The sequence below is a fragment of the Onychomys torridus genome, chromosome X (genome assembly GCF_903995425.1).
Source record: "Onychomys torridus chromosome X, mOncTor1.1, whole genome shotgun sequence".
NCBI lineage: Eukaryota > Metazoa > Chordata > Mammalia > Rodentia > Cricetidae > Onychomys > Onychomys torridus.
In genome coordinates, this window is record NC_050466.1 from 55550264 (window position 1) to 55573903 (window position 23640).

Consider the following 23640-nt stretch of genomic DNA (forward strand, 5'->3'; position numbering starts at 1 on the left):
GAGAAGACATATATGTGATACACAGATATATCATTATTGGATTTTATAGAGGAGGGCAGAGAAAGAGACAGTGAGTGACCCATGACATAAGGTTGGAAATGAAGAGAAACAAAAGAATTCACTTCCCCCCAAAGGTTAGAGCATGGAGTGGCACTTTCCGTTCATGAACAAGAAAAACCCAAATACTTCAGCTGTGGTATGTGACAAGCAATTACCTGTGTTTCAGAGCTGTCCCTGCCATTTGCAGAGAACACTACCATCTACTGCCCACATCCCTGGAGAATCAGGGTTTCTATTCTGGCTTATGGACTATATTATCTTAGATACAATCATCATTTGGCCGTTTTCCTCAAACCTGTCCCTCCTTCCTAGCCCCTATCTGGCCAATGGAGCTATCACTCACCCAGCTCCTTATGCTAGAAAACCTGGAGGTCTCCCAAGATTCCTCCCTCCCTCCCCTCCTTCATATCCAATTGGCAACTGAGTTTTATGGATTCGACTTCATAAATCTGCAACCTGTTCATTCATTCATTAAATATTCATTGTGTGCCAGGAGTATACAATGAAGAACTGGAAGAGACACCCCCAACCTCCAGCTTCAAGCAGCTTACCATCTTAATGGGGGCATCTTGCAAATGAACAACCCATTCTACAGCAAAGCAGTAAATGCAAGAAACAGGTAAGAAGAGTGCTGGGAGGGAACACTGGAGGGGTACATGAATCCTCTCGGGAAGCCTGGAAGTGGGGCGGGGGCTCTCTTGGAAGTGCCCATGTGGAAATGTGAAAAATGTATGCTCTGTACCAGGTGAGGAAAGGAGTGTGTGTGTGTGTGTGTGTGTGTGTGCGCGCGCGCGCGTGCAAATTTCTAGAAGCAAGAACAGAGTACAGGGGGAAACCAGGCAGTTCACTAAAACTGCAGGGATTAACCTCACTGTGCTCTGCTCTGCTCTGCAGGCAGGTCTTAATTCAGTAACTACTCAAGAAACCAGCCAGCACCGCCCTCCCTGTTGCTGAAGGTCTATGCTGCAAGTCTCCTATCCCCTGGTCATTCATTCAGAGAGTATTTACCGAGCACCCCTTCTGTGCAGGTATCCTGTTAACAGAGGCCTCAATAGTGCTTCCACTCTTCAGGAGGTTTTGAGCCACTGAAGACAGACCGTGAGGGAGCAATTCAAGAGTGCTGGAATCTGACACATAAAATGTTAAGGACCCTTTAAAGACCCATCTGCCTAGCTGCCCACTGCTCACTTGGGGCCTTCAGGCCTGCTGCTACCTGCCGGTCCTTTCGGAACGATGACAGAATGTTCTATTCATTGCCCGGAATGTCTCCTCCCCTCGCCCAAGGCCACTGCCTGACTCCGGCCAGCTCCAACACCGCGTCCTTCTCGCGTGGCCACACACATCGGCGCACAGCTCTGCCGAGGTGGCTGACGCGTGCGCGCGGCCAGGAGGCTCTAGGGGGCAGACGCCATCCAGCCTCCCCGGCGCCTGGTGACTACCCCAGAGCAGCCATCTCCCTAAGAGACCCCTACGCTCCTGCCGGAGAGCGCGCGACAGGGGTCACCACCCCGCGCACACGTGGGCGCAGCCTGGAAGCCTCGGGGACCCTAGCCCATGGGGACGAGAGGAGACGTTATGCAGGAAGACCTCGGTCGGGGGGTCTTGCTCCCCGCCCGCACCCTTCACGGAGCCCCAGAGGGGGCAGGCGGGGACAAGCCCTGGCGGGAACGCGCTCTTCCATCGCCAGGGCCGAGGTCCCCGCGGTGGCGCGGGGTGGCCGGAGGAGGGGCCGAGGGCGGGGCGGTCATAGCCTCCGCCACTCCCGGGCCCCCCCGGTGGCGGAGCGCCGCCTCCCCGGCCGTCCTCCCCCACCGCGCGCGCTCCGCCCGCCCCGGAGCCTCGCCCTCCGCCACGATGAGCAAATGAGCGCGAGCGAGGGCATGAAATTTCAATTCCACTCTGGGGAGAAAGTGCTGTGCTTCGAGCCTGACCCCACCAAGGCGCGAGTGCTGTACGATGCCAAGGTGCCGCCGCGGGGGGACAGGGAGGAGGCGCGGGTCTGGGCCCCGGGGAGGGGGCCAGCGGAGGACAAGTGGCTCCGAGCCCTGGACAGCCAACAGGGTGCGCCTCGGCCTGCCCAGAGCGGCCCGTGACGGCAGGGGACGCTGGCGAGACGCGTTACGCGCTCAACTGCCCTAACTAGGAAGGACCCACGACGCTTCCGTTTCTGCTTCCGCTTCCGGTCGTGTCGCGTCGCTTACGCGGTTGCTAGGCCTGGAAGGCGCTTTGATCGCTGAGCGCCAATTCGGGCGCCTGATGTAGGAGGACTGTCGCCTGAGGCCTCTGCTTTTGCGATAAGTCTCTCCTTGTCCGCCGATGCGGTTCAGCGCCGCGTGGGCTCCCTCGAGGACACCTGACCAACTGATCCACCCACATCCTCAACCCCTCAACCCTGGCCTCAGTTGTTGGCAGCTGTCAGCTGGTGACATAATGGTCCCGGACTCGAGACGAGTTTAGGATCAGAGGCATTTAACCGTCACCCTGGGGGGAGGGAGGGGCCCGGGGTTGCTCAGGCGCTTTGACATTTGCAATTTCTGAAGGGTTTGTAGGGGACCGACAGAGCTAGGAAAGAATCCAGTGTGACCTATATCCAGCTCAGTCAGCCGGGGCTGAGCTATATCTTGCAGTTTTCAGTTTCTAAGTGGTGGGCTTGAGTGGGCACCTAAGTGCTCCGAAGCCCCCAAGAGGGTGAAAATCAGCGCGCTGGGGGTCGGGGCGAGCGTCAGTGTTTCCAGCCACCAAGGCGAAGTCCTTGGTGGCGGAGACAACTCGGAACAGCCCCAGGTGCGTCTTTAGCGATGTTTAAGTGGTGCTGTCCTGTGGGCCACCCCAAGATCTGGGCTGGGTTATGTACCTTTGGTCTCTCCTGCAACTCTTATCACTGTTTAAATCCCTTGGCCATTCCTCTAGGTTGCTGCATCGCTAAGGGGAGGGGGGGATATGCCGGTTTAATTGTACCAGATGTCCCCTGGGGGGATGCAGGGCTATTAAGGGGATGGGAGAGAGTTGTGGAAGTCTCTGGCTAGCTTGGCTGGACACTGGACAAGGCAAGGCCAGGGTGACTACAACTCCCAGAGGTCTCAGGGCTGCTCTTTCTAGTCTGGGCCCTGGCTAATGACAAATCTACCGACCAATGGCTTCAGAAGCTTCACACCGGTCTCAAACTCAAGAGACCAATCGTGGGTTGGTTGGACGGATGTTTCCTATTTTGAGACAACCACTCAGGCAAAGAAAAAAATATGTTGAAGAATGTTACAAACCTGCTCTCTAAAAAGGGAATGAATCTAAAAAGGGAATGAGTTCTTTCTTTTCCTTTAAAAAAGGACTGTGATCTAGTTTTTTTGACCTAACATAATTTTTGGATTGTTGTGCCACGCGTGAGCAGTATTTCCTGGTTTCAGATCGTCGATGTTATTGTCGGGAAAGACGAAAAGGGCAGAAAGATTCCAGAATATTTGATACATTTTAATGGTTGGAACAGAAGGTGGGTGAACTTGTTACAATCAGACTAAATATTAATCGGCTTTGTAGCATACTAATTTTGTAGCTTTACGTTCTAGAAACACTTGTAGAAAAGTTTAATTTCCTGCTTCTGCTTTGTTCGTAAAGCTTTCGTATTCTGAGGCATAATTACTTTAAAGTCTGTTATGTATGTTTGGATTACCTGTGAGTAATCATTGGAAATCCTGGTAACTGTAACTGAGTTTCCTTTGTGCTTTCTTGATGCCCTCTTGGTGATTTTGAAGTCTTTATTTAGCTTTCTAAAATGTCAGCAATTCTGGGGCACTTCTTCACGATGCTTTTCAGAATTAATTTCATTTGTTTCAAAATACTGACTTACATCCTCTTCCTTTTCTCAACTAGTTGGGATAGATGGGCAGCCGAGGATCATGTGCTTCGTGATACTGATGAAAATCGGAGGTTACAGCGTAAATTGGCCAAAAAAGCAGTAGCTCGCCTGTAAGGAAACAAAAACTTTGATGGAAGTATTATTCAGTGTGTTTTTTTTACTGTTTTGGATTTTTATGATAAAAAAGCAATAAAATGAAAGATTTCATTAATCTTATATATTTAAAGTAAATTAAAAGTTTCTGTAGTATTGTATAGAATCATAGATGTTTTCCAGAATGATTGTTGTTCATTTGGTAGTGAGGATTACCATTGCATTTTTAAAGTTTGATTTAAGAATTATTATTTATCATGTCCTCTGTGGAGTCCAACTCCTATACCAGTCTGAAATTTTATTTTAGTTGTTTTTATCGTTTTCAGGAGAGGTACAGGAAGAAAGAAGAGGCGCTGTAGGTTGCCCGGTGTCGACTCTGTCTTAAAAAGTGTGTCAATTAAAGAAAAAACCCAAAATGACGAAAACTGTGAGTACCTTGACTTTCTTTTCCTTAACTAAAACCATTTTCATGTAATCTTTTTAGCCCTCCAAGATTGTGAGAAAGAGTCACTGAAATTATAGACAGGGGAATAGTGCAAACTCATAATGTACAAATGTTCTCCAGTTTAAGATTTTGTTGACTTTATGATGGTATGAAAATATACTATTTTCTTGTTCCAATTTCAGTACAATATGCAATAAAATACATGAGATATTTAATACTACCATCAGGTAAGCTTTGTTTCAATGAGTTTGCCCAACTGTCAGATACTGTAAGTGTTCTGAGTACATTTAGAGTTTGTTGGCGATGATATTCGGTAGACTACCTGTGTTTTCATCATTTTAGGTATAACTCCATCATAAGGGAAGGAGCATCTTTGTAACATGCACTCGGTTTATTTTAGACAATTACAGTAGCAGTCAATAGGACCAGTCAGCATGGCAGTATAAGACTCAGTGGGAGTCTTCCCAGTGACCACCTTCATCTCAGCCAGCAAGCCCGCACAGATCCTTTCTCACAGTCCATTTTCTTCTTGATACCTCCAGGGCCTTGCCACCACTTATGAATCCAACAGTGAACCATAGGATCCTAGCTGGTGAAACACTTTCAGGTCATTAGCTCGTGTGATTTTTGTATCCATTGAAATTGGAGTTATGTTTATCAAAATAAGTTTCTTTTCCGAAAGGTACAGTATTTGTGTTTAGGATTTAAAATGTATGCAGAACTGCAGACCATTCTTCTTAGTCAAGTGCATGCACCACCTAAAAAATTGTAAATGTAAGGATTGTCAAAGTATATAATGTGTGTTTGCCTGATATTTTTGTTTTACATAGCAATAAGCAGTACCTGTCATGAAAGCTGTGGAGAAAAGAATGAAGAAGTAAAAGAACATCGTCAGCGTCGTATTAAAGTAAAGACTAAAGCGGTACTAAAGTTTTTATTGTTGAAACTTTGTCTTTGGTGTATATGGTAGTGGCAAGATTTTCAAAAGATACACCTTTCAGACCAATAGTATGAATTTTCTGTGGCATTTAAAGAAAAGACAGCCTTTGTTTATAGTCCCTGTGTGAGCATCATTTACTCTATAACCACAGACATTTCCACAAATTATGTTTTTTAAGTAAAATTGTGAACTATATCTTATAATGATTAATTTTTAATGGTGCATAACAGAGATTGGCTTCTGCTTTCCTCCAAATTGGACATAAACCCCAATGGTAATTATAAATGAGGAAGAAACAAAAGTGATTTTGCAATGCAGATAGTGCTGTGAAAAACACTTGACCACTTGGCATATTGTCTTTATGTCTTTGTGTTTTAATAGAGGATATGTGGCATGATGTGACTATTGTGAATAAACTAGCTTGCTTGCAAAGCAGACTCTTATGTAGTAGCCATTCCCATTGTTCTCATTAATTAAAAATGGAATTGTTATATTGCAGAAAAAAAAAGTATTGTCACTGCGCTCAAGAAAGGACATGGATGAAAGAACAATAACCATAGATATCCCTGAAGTTCTCAAGAAGCAGCTTGAAGATGACTGTTACTATATCAACAGGAGGAAACGGGTATGCTGGAGGAATGAATTGTTCAGGGTGCTTCTACTTGGCTGCATTTTGTGGTCACAGTGTCAAACACTAGGCAGCGTGGAGGGATGGTAGTTTCCTTTCCAATTTTGTACTTCATTCACTTCTAAAATTGACTACCAATGGTGCTGGGTTCTTGGATAACTTAAGACTTGTATACCTTATGCTGTCCATTTGAGTCCTTCAAGGAGCTTTCCAGAATTCTGATACCTGGGCTTCAACTAAGATTGGGATTTAAACTGGGAATGATGGTACACTCCTTTAATCCCAGCACTTGGAAGGCAGAGGCAGGCGGATCTCTGTAAGTTCAAGGCTAACCTGTTCTAAATAGAGAGTTCCAAGATAGCCAGAGTGACACAACACACCCTGTTTCAAAAAGAGAGGTGGTAAGATGATGTGGGCTGCAGGAATATATCATAAGAACTCAGCTGGTTATGGCAAAGTCACTACCTGGAGGGATCAAGGAATTCCTCCAGAGGAAGCCAAATTCTAAGGAGCTTTTGGTGTTATTTGGCTTGTTATATATGAGCTGCATTCTGTTATGAAAATCATGTGTGCCTTCATAGTTTTCCCAATTGACTTTTCCCTAAGAAGGGCTAACAGTGTGGACCGATCACTCTCTGGACATACACATTCCAGGAATTTGGAGAACAGCCTCAGGAAAGGCTACCTCTGGAATCAGATATCTCCCTTAGCCATTTTTAAGGACTAGCAGTAATAACAGCCCACATGCAAGTCTCCTGATTTAAGGTAAATTCTACAAGGAGACACCGCCTAGGTCAGGTGGACATTAAGTAATAGCTTTACAAAATTTAGCTCGGACTCTCCTTTTTTACAGCCTTACTAACTTTATAGATCTTTAACACCTTCTTACCCAACCACTTCTAGGAATATTTAGATAACCTTCTGTACTGACAGCTATGCTCACCCCAAACCCCAGTTCAAGCCTCCCTTAATTATCATCATTGGCAGCATCAGGCCAGGTCCATCCTCAGAGGGAGGAAAGTACCTTATCAGAGATATCTCTGTACTCTCTAAGAACAGGCTTAAGCATCCAGCTACCTGTTTGAGAAGGCCAGTCAGATGTGCCAATTAAGCTTAACTTCCTCCTTTCCCAGATCTTACCTCTAGCTCCAAATCTCCCTCTAACAATCACCAGAGGCATCTAGCTGTATACAGGTTGCCTAGTGATCAAGCACACTTCCCCCTACCCTGCAGAAAAACGGCAGATAGCTTGGACAGGTAGGAGCCACAGGAAAAAAGGAGACAGTTTTATTTTTTCTCATTGACCTAGCAACTTATAGAGTCTTAACATTTTCTACCAATCACGTTTCAGACTATAGTGAGCACATAAGATCCCTCTTCTTAGATATACCCGAATTTAGCCTTTAGTTAATTCATTTCCCCATTGTCACTTCCCTTTTGTTTTGCAAATGATAATTAACAATTACTGCCTCTATGTGATTCTTATCACCCCTCCATTTGACCCTGGAAGCCTGGCTTTGCACTGCCAAGGGATTACTGCTTATAAGTATGTGCGTGTGTGTGTTTACACACACACACACACACACACACACACACACACACACACAAGCAGTATTATACACACACACACACACACACACACACACACACACACACATATATATATATATATAGTCCCTGTGTGTGTATATACACACCACACACACACACACACACACACACACACACACACACACACACTGGGACTTCCAGGGCACGAGGGGACAGAGAAGAAAAAAGAATGGAAGAACTAGATGGATAAGAACTTGAGAGGAACAAACTGAGATGGAGAAGAACTGGCTAGAAGAGAATACTAGAGGAATGAGATGGAAGATGAAGAAGAGTCAGATGGGGAAGTACTAGCTGGGTAAGAACAAGGTGAAAAGGACCTAGATGAGGCAGAATTAAGACGAGAGAATTAAGATAGAACTTAGAGGGAGCAGTAGATAAATGTAGAGAGAAATCAGGCAAGAAAGGAGCTAGGCATGAGAACAGAACTGAAGCTGTGTATATAGGGTGTTATGCCAGAGGAATTAAAGCAAGTGGACTATAGTCCTCACTGTTAGTATTTCTCTCTCTTGAGCCCCTGGGACATATAATATTAAGGCTGGTCCCTCTAATATTATACAAGAATAAGATTGATAGATTGAGATTTAATTGGTTGGGATGGGGCACCTTTCTTGGCTATCCTTTGAGAGGTTTTCCTGAAATTTTTAATAGAATGCTAAGCCTGAGGATCACTAATTCTGTGTATTCAAAACAGTAAGACTATAGTAGAATGAAAACATGATCAGTGGAAGGGAGAGATTATTAAAGAGCTTCAATACATATTTATTTAAGAAGTTCTTGTGCAGAATTGAGAACATTAAACTGATAGAGCCTTAGCTATTCCTGCTTGTAATATATGTCTGATTGTAATGGAATTTGATTATCAGATGATTATATTTTTCTTAACAGTTAGTGAAACTTCCATGCCAGACGAACATCATAACAATTTTGGAATCCTATGTGAAGCATTTTGCTATTAATGCAGCCTTTTCAGCCAATGAGAGGCCTCGTCACCATCATGCCATGATGCATGCACACATGAATGTGCACTATGTCCCGGCAGAAAAGAAGTGAGTAACTGGGGTATCGAGTCTTTGGAATCTGTCTTTGGTTTTGGTTTTGTTGTTATTATTGTTAGGTGTTTTGTTTAGCTTTGTGTGTGTGTGTATATGTGTGTTTTACGAGGATTGAACTTAACCCTCACGCATGCTAGGCAAATGCTCTTAACACTCATCTATACCCTCAGCTTTTTCTCTGTATATTATAGTTTAGAACAATGGATCCTTTTCTCTGTTCTGTTTTATTGATTTCATCTTGTAGCTGATTGGCTGATTATTCATTCAGTTGTCAGTGTAATATGAAACTATTGTGATTTTTGTGGAGTGTTTGATAATTCCACATGAGACCTGGCTTGATTGTATTGTACATTACCTTGTCACCAAGACCAAGATTTTCAGGGATACCACTCTGGACAAAGAACTGTCTATATGAGGAAGCAGAATGGGCAATGAGAATGGATCAAAGGTTGCTTATGACTGGTCATTTTTTAAAATTAATTTATGTATGTGTGTGTTTGAGTGCATGTGTGCCATGGCACACATCTGAAGGTCAGAAGGCAACCTCTGGTGTAAGTCCTCGCCTTCTGCCTTGTTTAGGGCAGTCTCTGGTAGTGTTCACTGCTGGGACACCACTCTGGCTAGTCTTTGAATTTCCAGAGATTTGCCTGTCTCGGTATTTTGTCTCCCCACAGGCACTCTGGGATTACAGATTTGTACACTACTGTATCTAGCTTTTAAGTAGATGTTGGGGATACAAACTCAAGTTGTCAGGCTTGTACAGCAAACATTTTTACCTGCTGAGCCACCTTCCCAGCCCCAAACAATTCTTTATTCTAGTCAAGTAGAATTCCTCAAATCCTACTATACCCTCATGACTTGGCAGGACCAGTGTTAGGGAGGTAGAGTATTACAGTTGAAACAGGAGCCAGGAGCACTGGGCTGCTGGGCTGCCTCATGTTATATTAAACCTGTTCATTTGTGTTATATGGATACATTTAAGTCATTAGCATACTGCCTGCATTTTATATTAGGACCTATATTTTCCTATTTTTTATTATTAGCATCTATAGATTGTTCATTCTTTCTATATGTTAGTGAATATATAAGGTTTTAAAAGTCTGTTCCCAGCTTAGTGGTACATGACTTTAATCCTAGCACTCAGGAGGCAGAGGCAGGTAGAGCTCTATGAGCTTGAGGCTAGCCCGATCTACATAGTGAGTTCCATGCCTGCCAGGGCTACAGGGTGAAACCCTGCCTCAAAATAAACAAACAAACAAACAAACAAATAAATAAATAAATAAAAATAAAAAAAAAAGAATAGAGGTAAGTCTGCCCTCTTAAAAATGTATACCTTCATTGTGAAGTTTGGAAAATAAATAAATAAATAAATAAATAAATAAATAGATAGATAGATAGAAAAATAGAAAAATAGAAAAAATAAAGAATAAAGGTAAGTCTGCCCTCTTAAAAATGTATACCTTCATTGTGAAGTTTGGAAAATACCTGTGACTTTACTGAGTCTCTGATCTCTAATCTTTTCTTTCTCAATCCTCCTAGTGTTGACCTTTGTAAGGAGATGGTGGATGGCCTACGAATAACCTTTGATTATACTCTCCCGTTGGTTTTGCTCTACCCATATGAACAAGCTCAATATAAAAAGGTGACATCGTCTAAATTTTTCCTTCCTATTAAGGAAAGTACCACCACAACTAATAGGTGAGTTAGACGATGTGGAAGTGCACCTTCCCCCTTAGGTGTCAGCATTGGCATGGCTAATGTCTTTTTGGAAGTATTTCACCTGCTGCTCTGGGGGCTGGAATGTTTGGAGGAAGGGAAACATTGGATGTTCTTCCTGGTACACTGGTACTTCCTTTTCATTCATGGGTAAGCTAGATCATCACTCACATCCTCATGGTTGTGAAAGATTTTTCCCAAGTAAACATTCCAGGGTAGCCAAGAGGCTGAGGCAGAAGGACTGCTATGAATTTGGAGACAGATGGTCTGTAGAGGGAGTTCCAGGTTAGTCAGGGCTACATAGCAAGACCAGGGCAGACAAAAGATTCCTGAGCAGATAGAACTTTATCAATCGCGTCTGAGCAGCTGTCCCATCTTTCAGAAGACTGAAGAGGGTAAAAGTAACATGGGCCGGAAGGGTGGAAAGTGAAAGTGCAGCTGACATCCCTCACTTGCTGTTATGTGATTTGGGGCAGCTTTTTCAGAGCCTCTTGTTTTTACATCTGTAGTCTAGAATGAATGTTTGTCTCCCTGGTGGGTAGCAGTTCATGATATTGTTTGCAAGGGGCCAGTAACCTTTGGCCCTAAGTATAGCATAGTTCCCTACTTTTCTTTCATTATTGCTTTTCTTCCTTCTGTGCCTAAGCATGCTGTGTTCTCTGTTCTACCAGTGGGGGTGAGGATGGATCCATCCTCACCTAAAGTCTTTTCCCTTCATCTGTCTAAGACATTCTGCCATGCCCTCTCTTCTCTTCCTGAATGTTGTGTAAGAGAGTAAAAACCAGTTCTTTTCAAGTCTAGCTTGGAGAGTGAATGAGTTTAACTGGGGCTAGCTAGAGGAACATGTGCTACTCACAGGTAACTACACCACTGAAGAAGAGCCTTCCTCTCCCATTAACTTCTTAAGTATCCTCACAAAGGGGAAGGGCTCTGTGTGCCTTCTGAGCCCTACCACCTTTCACAAGGGAATGTTAGTGGTTATGAGCATCTCAAGGAGGTTATCACAACTGCTCCAATTCTAAGAGGGCAGTGATCGTGTCATGCCCAGAGGACTGAGTTTTCTAGCATTAAAGCAGCATCCCTCTATGTTAAACCACTCAGCATCTGCTCTTATCTACAGCTATCTTGCTAGACTCTCATTTCCTGTGCCCTGCATTGGCTGCCTTCTCCTGTCTCTGTTGCTGTCTCTTTCTCTTTTATGATTCCTGCCTCTCTACTGTCTCTCTCCTCATGTTCACCTCAGGCAAGAGCCAGCAAAACTCACTGCGGACCTGTGTTGAAGTCATGAATGGTCTACTTCACACTTGATGATTCTCAGAGTCCAGGGTAGACTTTGAAATTCTTGTGCCATTTTCACATCCTGGCAGTTTTACATTTTGAAGACATTGCATAATTGTCTTATTCCCTAGACCAGACTCTTCTCTGTCCTGGGGCCCATCCTGTGTGATGTAGGACACTTAGCAGTAACTCTGGTCTCTATCTACTAGATAACAATATACCTGCCCTCATTTGTGACAACTCTATAATATCACCAGACACTGGCAATTGTTTTCTGGGCTAGGGCCAACCCCCACCCCCAAAAGCTCTTGTTCTAAAACATATAGAAGCGGTATTCTAGTCTCTAATAACAGCATGCCTTGCAGAGTTATAGTGACCTCATCTATTTAGGGACTGTTTAAGGAAAATGTGTGTTGAGTATATGTGAGGACACGTATTTGCTCCTCCCTCCAAGCTGGTTTGTGAATCTGCCTTTGGGAGGCCTTGCAGAAAACTTTAGAGGCTGCCAGTGACTCTGTTCTTCTTGCCCAGGAGCCAGGAGGAGCTGTCTCCTAGCCCGCCTTTGTTGAACCCATCCACACCACAGTCCACAGAGAGTCAGCCACCTAGTGGTGAACCAGCCACCCCCAAGAGGCGCAAAGCTGACCCAGAAGCCCTGCAGTCTCTGAGGCGGTCCACGCGCCACAGCACCAACTGTGACAGGCTATCTGAGAGGAGTTCCTCACCTCAGCCCAAGCGCCGGCAGCAGGACACATCCGCCAACATGCCGAAGCTGTTTCTGCACTTGGAAAAGAGTGAGTTGCTCTAAGGTCCCCAGGCTGGGGAAAGCTACCTTTTCCTTTGTTTCTAGGCTCCCTAAGTGGGTAGTAAGTACATGCTGTTCCTGGGACCTCACCCAAGTGACTATAACCTTTGAAGAAGAGTAGAACATCCTTAGGAAGATAGGGAAGCAACTGGCTAGGGTAGCTCTGAGGATTGGGGAAGCAGGACTGGGCTGTGTTTCAGGTTGCTTTCACACTCGCTCTCTGCTACTTCTGCTGGTGGAATTATTGGAATATTCAAGATGAATGGTGCTAGTAGAGTGTTACATTTCTGTTCCTGTTTTTAAAACTTACCTGTAAAACATCGTTTGAATAGTGTTCACATCAGAGGTTGGTTTAGCAGAGTTTTGGAGATATAATTCATATGCTGTAAAAAAAACACTATTCAAAGTGATTTTTTTTTAGTATAGTTAGAATGGTGCAGCCATCCCCGAAATCAGTTCAGATATTTTCATCACAGAACAAAAGAAATCCTACATATATCAGCAACAATTCATTTGCCCTTCTCTACCTACCCTGGAAACTACCAATCTAGTTGGCACTTCAGAGTTGTTTATTTGGAACATTTTATGTAAATTGAATAATGTAAAATCTATGTCCATGATTAATAAGTTGATGGATTGAAAACTGGGATGGTTTAACTAGGAAATAAAAATGAATAATAAATAAATAAATAATGATAAAATGAAGTGATATTTCTCCAACTTCCATCCTACTCCAGTTTGTTCTTAGCATTATTTATTTAGGTAAAATCATATATAAAGTTAACCATATTTTTAAGATTTATTTTTGTGGATAGATGTTTTGCTTGCATCTATGTTCATGTACCATGGGGATGCCTGGTGCCCTCAGAGGCCAAAAGAGGGTGTCGGATCTAACCTGGAACTAGAGTTAGAGAGAATTATAAGCTGCCTTGTGGGTGCTGGCAATTGAAGAGGATCCAATGCTTGTAACCTCTGACGCATCTCCCCCATCCAAGTTAATCATTTTAAAGTCACTAATTTAGTGGCCTTACCTTACTGTTTTCCCATTTAAAGTGTCCAATCCAGTGGCTTTTAATGTATTAACAGAGTTGTGCAACCATATCCCAATCTGTTCCAGAACACAGTCAGTTCTCCCCAAGAAACCCCATACCCATTAGCAGTCACCCCACCCACACCTTAGAGCCATGAATCTTCTTTCTGTCCCTGGATTTTCCTATTGTGCATATTACATATGAATGGAATCACAATACATGGCTCTGTGATGGGCCCCTTTCAGCTTACTTTTCAAGGTTGACTCATGTGATAACATGTATCAGTAGCATGCTAAAAATGATATTCCAGGTACTTTTTTTAATAAGATGAAGATCATATTGCTAAGGGTTTGTAGCTTTTGAGAACTGATTTAGATTGGTGGTCTAGTGGTTATCCGGGTCCTAATGAGTGTCTAGTTGAGTCACTCTGTGACTTTATGGGTAAATAATTGTGACTTTCTCTTTGGCAGAGACGCCTGTGCATAGCAGATCATCTTCCCCCATTCCTCTGACTCCAAGTAAGGAAGGAAGTGCTGTATTTGCTGGCTTTGAAGGGAGAAGAACCAATGAAATAAATGAGGTAGAGTGTTGGGTATTCAACTCCAAAGGTTCTTTTACCCTTTGTGGTTGCTTATAGTCCTAAGTTCTTGAAGTATTATGTTGCTTTACAAAAGAATAGCTGCCAAAGGATAGAGAGAATTCAGTTTAATAGTCTGTTCCTGGTTTTAAATCTGAGGAAACTGCTGCTTTACAAGTATAATGACCTTTTACCCTAAAGATCATTCAGCTGTTGAAAGACTTGTATTTACATTTTGTATAACACAGCAATACTTTTATTCTTGAGTCTGAGAGTACATAGTTTAGGGTTTGTGGGCCATGTGATACCTATTAAGACTAATCAACTGCAAGCAATTTGTAAATGAGATAGATGTTCTGTGTTCCAATAAACCATTATTGTGGATGCTGAAATATGAACAGTATATGATATGCAAGGGCTAAAAATATCCTTTTAGCTTTAAATAATTTAAAGGTAACTTAGACCAGTAGGTCATTCTTAGGTGCTGGGTCCTAAGAGAGAGGACCAGGAAATCCAGAAGATAAAGAGGATAGAATATAGAAAATAAGAAAGTTTGGGGTTGGAAGGTCTTTCAAAGGCTGTATGTTATACCACATAAGCTCATTAAGAAGCCGAAACTGTCATACAACGGACTAAGTTAGTGGGAAGCTAATCAAACAGTGTTGCCCAAAGGGAGTACAGGATATCTCAAGAGCATTACAGACCGAGTACACAGCGCCCTTGAGACTGATAACCATAATGCCCATGGTGGGAAGAGTTGGGTTCTCAGGATCTGAAGCCATTCCTTGTTTTAGAAGAGAAACTCTTTCTACTCCATACATCAGGGTCTCAGGAAAAGGCTCCTAGTTGAGCAGTCCAGCCCTCATCAAAAAGCATAAACAGTTTTGGGGCAATATAGCAATAAACATCAAACACTTGGATGAGATGTGAGCAGCAGGATGTAGTTGCTGACTCATTTTTGACATCTGATTTTCCTCCATGGATAGTAACCCTAATAGCCATCTCTTTGAAAGCATGCTGAATGCCAGCATTGGGCTAGACTATAAGCCCATTATCTTGGATGCCTGAGAATAGCCTTGACCCTACAGGCTTTGTGTTTAAGGGAAATGGTATTTCTTCTTTTTTAAAAAAAAAATTTTTAGTCTTTGCGCATATATTATATCCTGACCTGGCAGTTTCCCCTCCCTCCACTTCTCTTCAAAAAAAAAAAGCAGTGCGGTAAAGACCATTTCCACTCAGGTCAGTGCTGCCATCTAGTGGTTAACAGTAGAGCAGAATGCTTTGTGGTAAACTGGCATTCAGCAGCAGGCTCTAGGGACTCAAGAATCCATAGGACCTCAAGGACTTCTTCCATGGTGGGTTTTAACCAGGACTATTTATCTAGATCCTTTCTGTCCCTTTCTCCTATTACCAGCTGCTGGGGGTACTAGGGAAGGATCTGGATGACAACTTTGCTGTTAAGATGCACAGGTGGTTCTCATTACTAATTACAAATGCCTATCTGTGCCCCGTGATCTGCTGAAGCACTTCTAAGTTTCCGCTGTGGGAACTGGGTTAGATGCTTGGTTGGTGTGAAGGCTGCAAGGAGCTGAAGTGAAGCTGGGGCCTTTATCCTGGAGTCCTACAGCACTTGTGAATGTCTAGTTTCTTTATTCAGGTCAACTGTGCCAGCGTTTCTAATGTTTGGGGGGTGGGCGCCCTTCTGCTTTTTCTCATAGAGGATTTCCTGCAACATTGGTTCTTCCGTGTTAATGGATTAGACACCCCGTATAGTGAAAGCTGGTTTGTTGATTGACGAAGGGACTACTGGGGAAACTCATTGGAGAGTTCTGAAAGACAGCTCTCACTTTAAGTGAAGCCCCAAGTCCATCTATAGTTCTGAAAATCAGGGTAAAGGCAAAGAAACCAGTTATCAGGTTGGCACTCTGAGATGATTCAAGTTAGTTTCCATAATGACTTAGACAGCAAGGAGACAAGGACTCTTGATACTCTTGCTAGTGTTTCCTGTGTAAGGAAAAGGGGCTCAGTGACTGTGGTGGCATGGATGTGAAATGTCCCCCAGAGGCTTGTGTGTTTGAACACTGGGTCCCCAGCTGGTAATGCTGTCTGGGAAGACTGTGGAACCTTCAGGAAGTGAAGCTTGCTGGAAGTGGATCACTGGGCCAAGCCTTTAGTTCCCTGCTCACTCTCTGCTTCCTAACTTGCTACAGTATGAGCAGCTAGTCTTCTGACCCTGCCTGTATGCCTTCCCCACCATTATGGAATGTCTCCCCAGATGACAATAGATCTGAGAAGTTTAAATTCCAATATCTTCTTTATCTAATTTTAAGTCATTCCTCACATTTATTTTTATAAGCTGGAGTTCATTAGGTAGCAATATGATTTCATTCTCTCCATATGATTTACTGTCATAATATTTAGGTATCTAGAAATGTCTCCATTTGGAGTAAAGGAAGCATTCACATGGTGTTTTTTGTTGTTGTTTGTTTTGGGTTTTTTTTTTTTTTTGGTAGGTCCTGTCTTGGAAACTTGTGCCTGACAATTATCCGCCAGGAGACCAGCCACCTCCTCCTTCATACATTTATGGTGCACAGCATTTACTGCGATTATTTGGTAAGAATCCTTGTTCATTATGTCTTCTTTCCAGTTTTCATTTTATTAGCATCTATTATTTACAATAGTGGCTTTCACTGTGATATTTTCATATGTGTATAGAATGCATGGTGATCATAGCCATTACCTCTCTTGTCCCTACTACTCATCCTTCTACTTCCATGATGTGTGTATGTGTGTGGGTGTGTGTATGTGTGTGTGTACCCCAACTATTAAATTTCATTACAGTTGTTTATAGGTACATGGGTGAGGAAGGAAGCAAGAGCAGTTTACCATTGGCTTCATCACTGACAAAAATGTCTCTCCCTCCTAACAACCATTCACATCCTATAAATTGTGAAAGGGAAATGGGGTCTCATGATGCTCTCAGCCTAGCAGCTTCATATTGCTTGGCTCTTTTTTTAACCCTTGGATATCTTAGAAGAATCTCACTAATGTGGATAGCTGGTTTCCTCTTCAAAGAAAAGGCATTGGGTGTACTTTAAATTTCATAAAAGTTGGGCTTGTAGTACTTGATTCTACTCTATCTTTGTTCAGTAACTTACTGTTTGATTATGTAGGTGTTAATTTCAGTCCCTGAAGGGGAAAGAGTAACCCAGATGATCCCACAGTGAGTCTTGTCCATTGTAACCTTCTGCTGACTACATATGCTTTTGTTTTTAATCCAGTAAAACTTCCAGAAATCCTTGGGAAGATGTCCTTCTCTGAGAAGAATCTGAAGGCTTTACTGAAGCACTTTGATCTCTTTCTGAGGTATTTTTATTATCTTGTCACACCTACCTCTGCCAGCAAACATGACTTTTCTAGGCTTAACTTTAGCACGCATAGAAAGTAGCTCAGTGGTATTTTCCATATTGGGTGGTGGTGGTGGTGGTGGTGGTATGTTCTGACTGATAGGGTAAGTAGGAAGGGATTTTTTGCTTTGTTTGCTTGTTAGTTTCATGTTTCTTTTAGCCTTCATATCTCCAGTTTCTGAGTCAAGGACACTGAGGTACATTTTCATGTCACTAGAAGAATCTAGCCTTGTAAGCAGAAAATGAATTTTCTGACATAGAAGTACTTAAGATGTACATTAATTTTACATTTTTTTTCTTTAGGAGTACCATAGCCAGTGGCCGTTTTTGTTGGGTGTGCCTAAGTTAACTTGAATATTAGCCTAGAAGTATAACAGATGACTCCAAGTATGTGCTGATATTTATTAATTCAGAGAAAGGTGTTGATTTCTTCACCCGATATAGCTAGTCATTTTCTTATCTAATAGAATATTTGACCTGTGGATCTGATGCCCATATTATTCCACTGTCTGGTTAGTCCCTCTGTTCCATCTAGATGTCTGTTAGCTACGCCCTCACCTTGTCCTTCAAGGCTGGTCTTCACCTTGCCTCACCCAGCTCAGCCTAGCTACTAGACCTTAAAAGGAGCCATTTTCTTTCTACTGGGCCCCATTCTGACTGATCTAGGATATTCAAGAGTAGAGAGTACTCTACCCAGAGAAATTAGTCTTAAAGTTTGAAAAGGTATTTTCTTACAGGGATTTTTGAATAACATGCCCTTGAAAATAATTAGACTTTCCAACATTTTACTGAAAACAAGTTTTAAAAATACTCTCTTTTCCCCAAATGCCCCTTCAGACAAACCCACAATTCTGTTTAACATAAAACTTTGTGCACTGAAAGCAAATAGTGCTGAGACCACAAGTTAGTAGAGAGAAGCCTGTGGATTTCTAAGTATTCCTCATATAAAGGAAAAGGTTTTAAAAATGTATCCAAGGTATGGGAGGGGAGATTGGGGTTTGATATGATCAAGGTCTGTTGCATGAAATTGTCAAAGAGTAAATAAAAGTAGTCTTTTTAAAAAAGTAGACAATGGCAGCAATTCTAATCAACAAAGTAAACAATGACCTTCAGGAAGGTACAAACAGAAAAAAAAAGCACTTGGCTGTCAAGTAATTTTTGACAATGGTTTCTTATTTGGAGAGGTGTAACTGTTTTAGGAATCTGGACAGGTCAGAGATAGCAGGGTAAGTCCTTCATGGTAGAACTCACAGCAGCCTTCCACATGTCCAAATTCACTTGGAACGTGTTTTGTTTTCTATCTTGTGGGTTTGTTTGTTTTATTGCTGATTTGTTTTTTGAGATGGGGTATCACAAGGTAGTTCCAAGTGTTGAGATTATAGGCTTCAACCACCATGCATGACTCTCACTGGGAATCCCATCATCAGTGAGTTGCAGATTCATAAGTGACTTGCCACTTTCTACCAGCCATCTGCAGACATACCAGTCTTTTGGCATGTTGTGGTACTGTCATCCAGACTTAACAACTAACCTCTTGGTATGGCAGATTAGTATCAAAAGTGCTGGTATTGGTGGTTTTGTTCAGTTTTGGTGTAACTTAGTTTGTATAAGCTCTGTGAATTTTTTAAGTGACGTTTTTTGCACTTGCCATGTATTATTTTTAGATTTTGAAGAACAGGAAATACTTATTGAGGTTATTTTTCACAGATGCATGTATGTAATCAGACTGCCACCTAATCAAATTCAGGTTCTGTTTTCTGTTCTGTAACCCTGATGATGAAGAGATTCAGATGCATAGTGATTGACAGAAACTAGCTCAGTGGGTGCTGTGGAAGTAATCAAATAGAATCAAGACTAGAAGCATGTTTTCTTCCCAGTACACAAACAAGTTGGACTGTGAAAGCCGGTTGAAAGCTAATATTTAGCTTCAGGGTGTTCAGTTCTTTGTGTGCTGCTCATTAGTGCCTTTCTTTTGTTTTCTCTAGGTTTTTAGCAGAATACCATGATGACTTCTTCCCGGAGTCAGCTTATGTTGCTGCCTGTGAGGCACACTACAGCACCAAGAACCCCAGGGCAATTTATTAAAGTTTTCCTGGTTCTGAAAAAATAGCTGCACTATGTGGCTTTATATTTTAGGTTCCAGGTGAAGTGTTAATGAGATGGTGGATCTACACCGGGGTTTCCCTGACAGAGGCAGGCTCTGTTGTTTGAGTTGCTCACATACTGTTATTTCTGTTAAGAATTACTTTCTGAGTTCAGCATGGTGGTCCATGCCTATTGGGGGTCGATTTAATGAATGAATGAATGAATGATTTTTTTAATGTAATGATTACTTCCTGGGTGCCTGAACGTATTCCAAAGTAACACTGCTGCACAAGCTGTGTGTGCTAGCAGGATAAAAACAGCCATAGCTGTGTTCATAGGGAAACGTTCATGAACGTATACTTAGGTTCAACATTGTTCTGGTAGCCATTGCAGTTGGTTGTTTGCAAGGAGCACATTGTTCGATTATTTGTTAATGTTAAACAAAATGGTTTTGAAAACTGTTTTCTGTTCAACAGATCTTAGCTTGTGCTTGGAAGCCACCAAGTATACTCCAAGTATTTTAGAGGGAATTGATACTGATGGCCAAGGAGAACTTGCAGCTGTGCCTCGCTTGTAGCAGTTCCCTATCTCAGAAACATTATTTTTCTTGCTCTAAATAAAGCATTGCCTGTCTTGTTTGAGATTTTACAGCCATACTCTGCTATGTAATGTTATAGTTCCTTTTCTATAAAATGTTATTTTGGGTGATCTAAATAAAGCTTTGCCAGTTTTGTTTGAAAGAAGCAAGAGAAGCTTTGCTCTGGCCTTCCCCGTTCTTTTTATTGCAGGGCAATAGTGGGGTAACCTTTGCTCACAACTTCTGTTTCCCTTTGTACCCTTTTGTCCTTCCCCTTTTTGCTTTGGCCTCTCTTGGCATCATGCCTATTGGTGGTTATGAGAAGTCACTGTGACTGGGTGCCAACTTGTGGCTGTTTTGTGGGCCCTGATGGGCCCACCACAGATTTGTCCTTCTCCAAGTTTACCAGCTGACATGCTCTGCAGTCATCCTTTTAATCTTCATTTTACTCTTTTGCATACCTTTCCCCTCAGTGGTTTAGAGAGGTCTAAATGACTAGAAAGGATACCGATGTCACAAAAGCATTAAACATAGCACTTGTCTTCTCTTATGGCTCAGCTCAGTTGACTTTAATTTCGAAAGGCCATTGTTCATGAAGAACAAGAGCCTCAAGGACTTTTAACTAGAAATGGTTCCATTAAAGTGCCTTGTGCATCACTGACTAAGATTCACTACCTCTAGATCGCCTGAGTGTAGACATCTTCCTTTCTGCAATTAGTTGCTAACAGATTCAGGTTTGTAGGGACTGATTGAAGCAGCCTTCAAGGTCTTGGTAGATACGATTTTTTAATCTTAATTTTCAATATGATGGACTTAGAATTACTGTGGAAACACATTTCCGGGTGTGTCTATGATACCATTTCAGAAAAGTTTTAACTGAAGAGAAAAGCCCCATCTTGAATACAACCAGCACCATGCAATGGACTGGGCTTCCCGATGCAGTGAAAAGGAGAAAGTAAGTGATATCCCAGCATTCATTTCTTTCTACTTCCTGACTCCATGTGTAATACATATGTATTACCAGTGACTTCATGTTCCTGCTGCTGTGTCTTCTTTGCCGTAATGGACTGGACCATCAAATTGGGAGTCAAAGTCAATGTTTTTCTCAGGTACTTTGTTGCAGTAAGCACAAACATAGCTGATACAGAACATTGGAACTGAGAAGTGGTGCTGTTGTGTTAAGCCTGACTATGTGGGTCATAGGCATTTTGAATGGGTTTAAAGCTAAGCATTTGGAACTTTGAGCCAGAGAAGTCTTAGAGTGCTTTAAGCAGAATTTAATGTGCTATTCTGGTGCTGTTTTTGAAAACTCAAATGCCAAGAAAAGCGTGGACAGTGGAGGTCTGGTTCATGGGGTTTTGGAGAGGAAAAGAGACCCTGTTGAGAATTGAGCTACAGGCTATTTGCGTGATAATTTGGCAAAGAATCTGGTATCAGTCCATGTCATCGGTGCCATGTTTTGGGAACTTGAATGCAGCTAGATTCTATAGTAATGAACTCCTTTGCTTGGTGGAAGGAATCTGAGGATAGGTTAGCATTCGGGCTGTGTCTTGTTTACTGGCTACTGCTGTCATCCAGGGCTCCAGTGAGGGAAAGTGCAAATGAGGCAAAAGAAGACAGATGTATCAGCTTGGTGGGGAACAGAATGAGTTTAAAGGGACAGGCAAGATAGATGCAGAGAAAGCAGCTGGAATTGTTAAAAGATATTAGCAGCATTAAAGAGAAATCATGTGCTCTGCATTAGACATTAGGGAAGGTATTCTGAAAGCAAGTCCCCATCCAATAAACACTCCATTTTGTGAAAATATGAATTCATTTGAAAGGAGAAATCCTAAACTAAGACTATTGCTGAAGGGGTTTTCTACTTCTGGAAAGCTGTTACTCAGGGAAGCCTTTCCCCATGGTCTACAAACAAAAGCCAATATATCTGTAGTCTATGGAGGCCAGGTCACAGCAGAACTTTGCAATGTCACCCACATGGTACCGGCATACAGGTGTGAAAGATGCAAGACTGAAGGGGTCATGGAAACATGCACTTGAGTTCCAGAAAGCACCGAGACCAGGCAATGTGTAGTTGGGTTGGAATCTCTGTAAGTGAGCCCTGAGAAGCCATTATGTGAAGATGTGAAAATGAAGTCCAAGCTTCATTGTGGCCCCCAGGATGTTGGAGGTGCCAGAACTGTGGCTCCTCACCTGAGGGAAGCTGCAAGACTGGAGTGGAGCCAGCCCAAGACAGAAGCTGTGTGTGCTGCAAATGGCCAAGCTGGAGAGCTGGGACTACCAAAGCCCTTTGAAACCCAGATGATTCCATCATGAGCTCCAGATGCTGGACATAGAGCTGCAGGATTTGGTGTTTGCTCTGCTAGGTGTTGGTCTTTTCTTTGGTCTCATCTTTCCTTATCATACTTCCCATTCTTCCCTTTGGGGATGGGGATGTTTATTCTTTGCCTTTGTAAGTTGTTGGTTTTATAGAAGTTTATAAGTAAGAGATTGCCTTGAGTCTCAGATAAGACTTTGGACTGTTTAACACTGCTGAGACTGTTAAAGACTATGGGCAGTTTTAGAGAAGGACTAAATGCATTTTGGAATATGAGATGAAAATGAGAATTTAGGGGCCAGAGGTGGAATGATATGATGTAGTGATGTGTTCAGGTGTCAGGTTGGCCAGGGATAGATTAGTGATGGTTAATCTTGATTGTCAACTTGGTTGGATTAAGAATCACCCTGGAAACACAACTGTGGATGACTCTACGAAGGTGCTTCCAAAGAAGTTTAACTGAAGAGGGAAGACCCGCCCTAAATGTGGGTGGCACCATCCCATGAGTTGGGGGTCTCAGATTGAATAAAAGGACAGAGTGGAATACTAAAATTCATCTCTGCTTCCTGACTGTGAGCCTTGCTGCCCTGACTTCCCCCACCGTGATGGACTGTATCTCTTCAAACTGTAAGCCAAAATAAACTCTTCCTTCCTTAAACTGCTTTTGTCAGGTCTTTTGTTACAGTCATGAGTGGGAGAGGCCTAATATAATAGAACTTCTCTTTATTTGGTTCGTGTGGTGCTGGCCTAATGCCTTCACTGCTGAACCATTTGCTACCGGTAGATCCAGGGAGGAAGAAGTCAGTGGCTTCAGTTGTATACCCACTTTTGACTGCACCAGTTTCCAGTGGAAAGTCCTGATCCAGTTGTCACACAGATGGCCCCTGAATAAATGGGCCCCCAAACAAACTCAAAGATCATGAATCTGGGAAAGAAAGTGGTGTGTGTGTGTGTGTGTGTGTGTGTGTGTGTGTGTGTGTGTGTGTGTCTTTGGTGTGACAGGGATGGGAAGTGGATAAGAAAAGGTATATGGTAGAGGGTAATTAGACTATATTATACTCATGTATGCAATTGTCAAATTACAAAATTTAATTTTTTTTTAAAGTGTAATCTAAGCACCCTGGAGGTGAAGAATGGAGGATTGGAGGATCAGGAATTCATGGTTATC

At 42.6% G+C, this 23640-nt stretch overlaps 1 protein-coding gene across 2 annotated transcripts; it reads left to right on the forward strand.

The window, feature by feature from the left end:
• The first annotated feature begins 1480 nt into the window (after nt 1–1480).
• Msl3 (MSL complex subunit 3) lies at nt 1481–20330 on the forward strand. Of its 2 annotated transcripts, XM_036174348.1 has the most exons (13): nt 1481–2024; nt 3462–3544; nt 3925–4020; nt 4330–4430; nt 5279–5370; nt 5888–6013; nt 8513–8673; nt 10219–10377; nt 12205–12467; nt 13980–14089; nt 16600–16699; nt 17368–17452; nt 19479–20330. In XM_036174348.1, exons 1-13 carry the CDS (start codon nt 1923–1925, stop codon nt 19576–19578), a joined length of 1578 nt encoding a protein of 525 aa, XP_036030241.1. In that variant the 5' UTR covers nt 1481–1922; the 3' UTR covers nt 19579–20330. The 2 variants fall into 2 exon arrangements, with proteins under 2 accessions (XP_036030241.1, XP_036030242.1); XM_036174349.1 differs by lacking the exons at nt 1481–2024; nt 3462–3544; nt 3925–4020; nt 4330–4430 and adding an exon at nt 4444–5055.
• Nucleotides 20331–23640: the final 3310 nt, after the last annotated feature.

Coding starts and splice junctions, on each gene's coding strand:
- Msl3 (XM_036174348.1), top strand. CDS start 1,923: ATGAGCGCGAGCGAGGGCATGAAATTTCAATTCCACTCTGGGGAGAAA. Junction 12,468..13,979: donor GTTTCTGCACTTGGAAAAGA/GTGAGTTGCTCT, acceptor TCTCTTTGGCAG/AGACGCCTGTGCATAGCAGA. Junction 17,453..19,478: donor CACTTTGATCTCTTTCTGAG/GTATTTTTATTA, acceptor TGTTTTCTCTAG/GTTTTTAGCAGAATACCATG.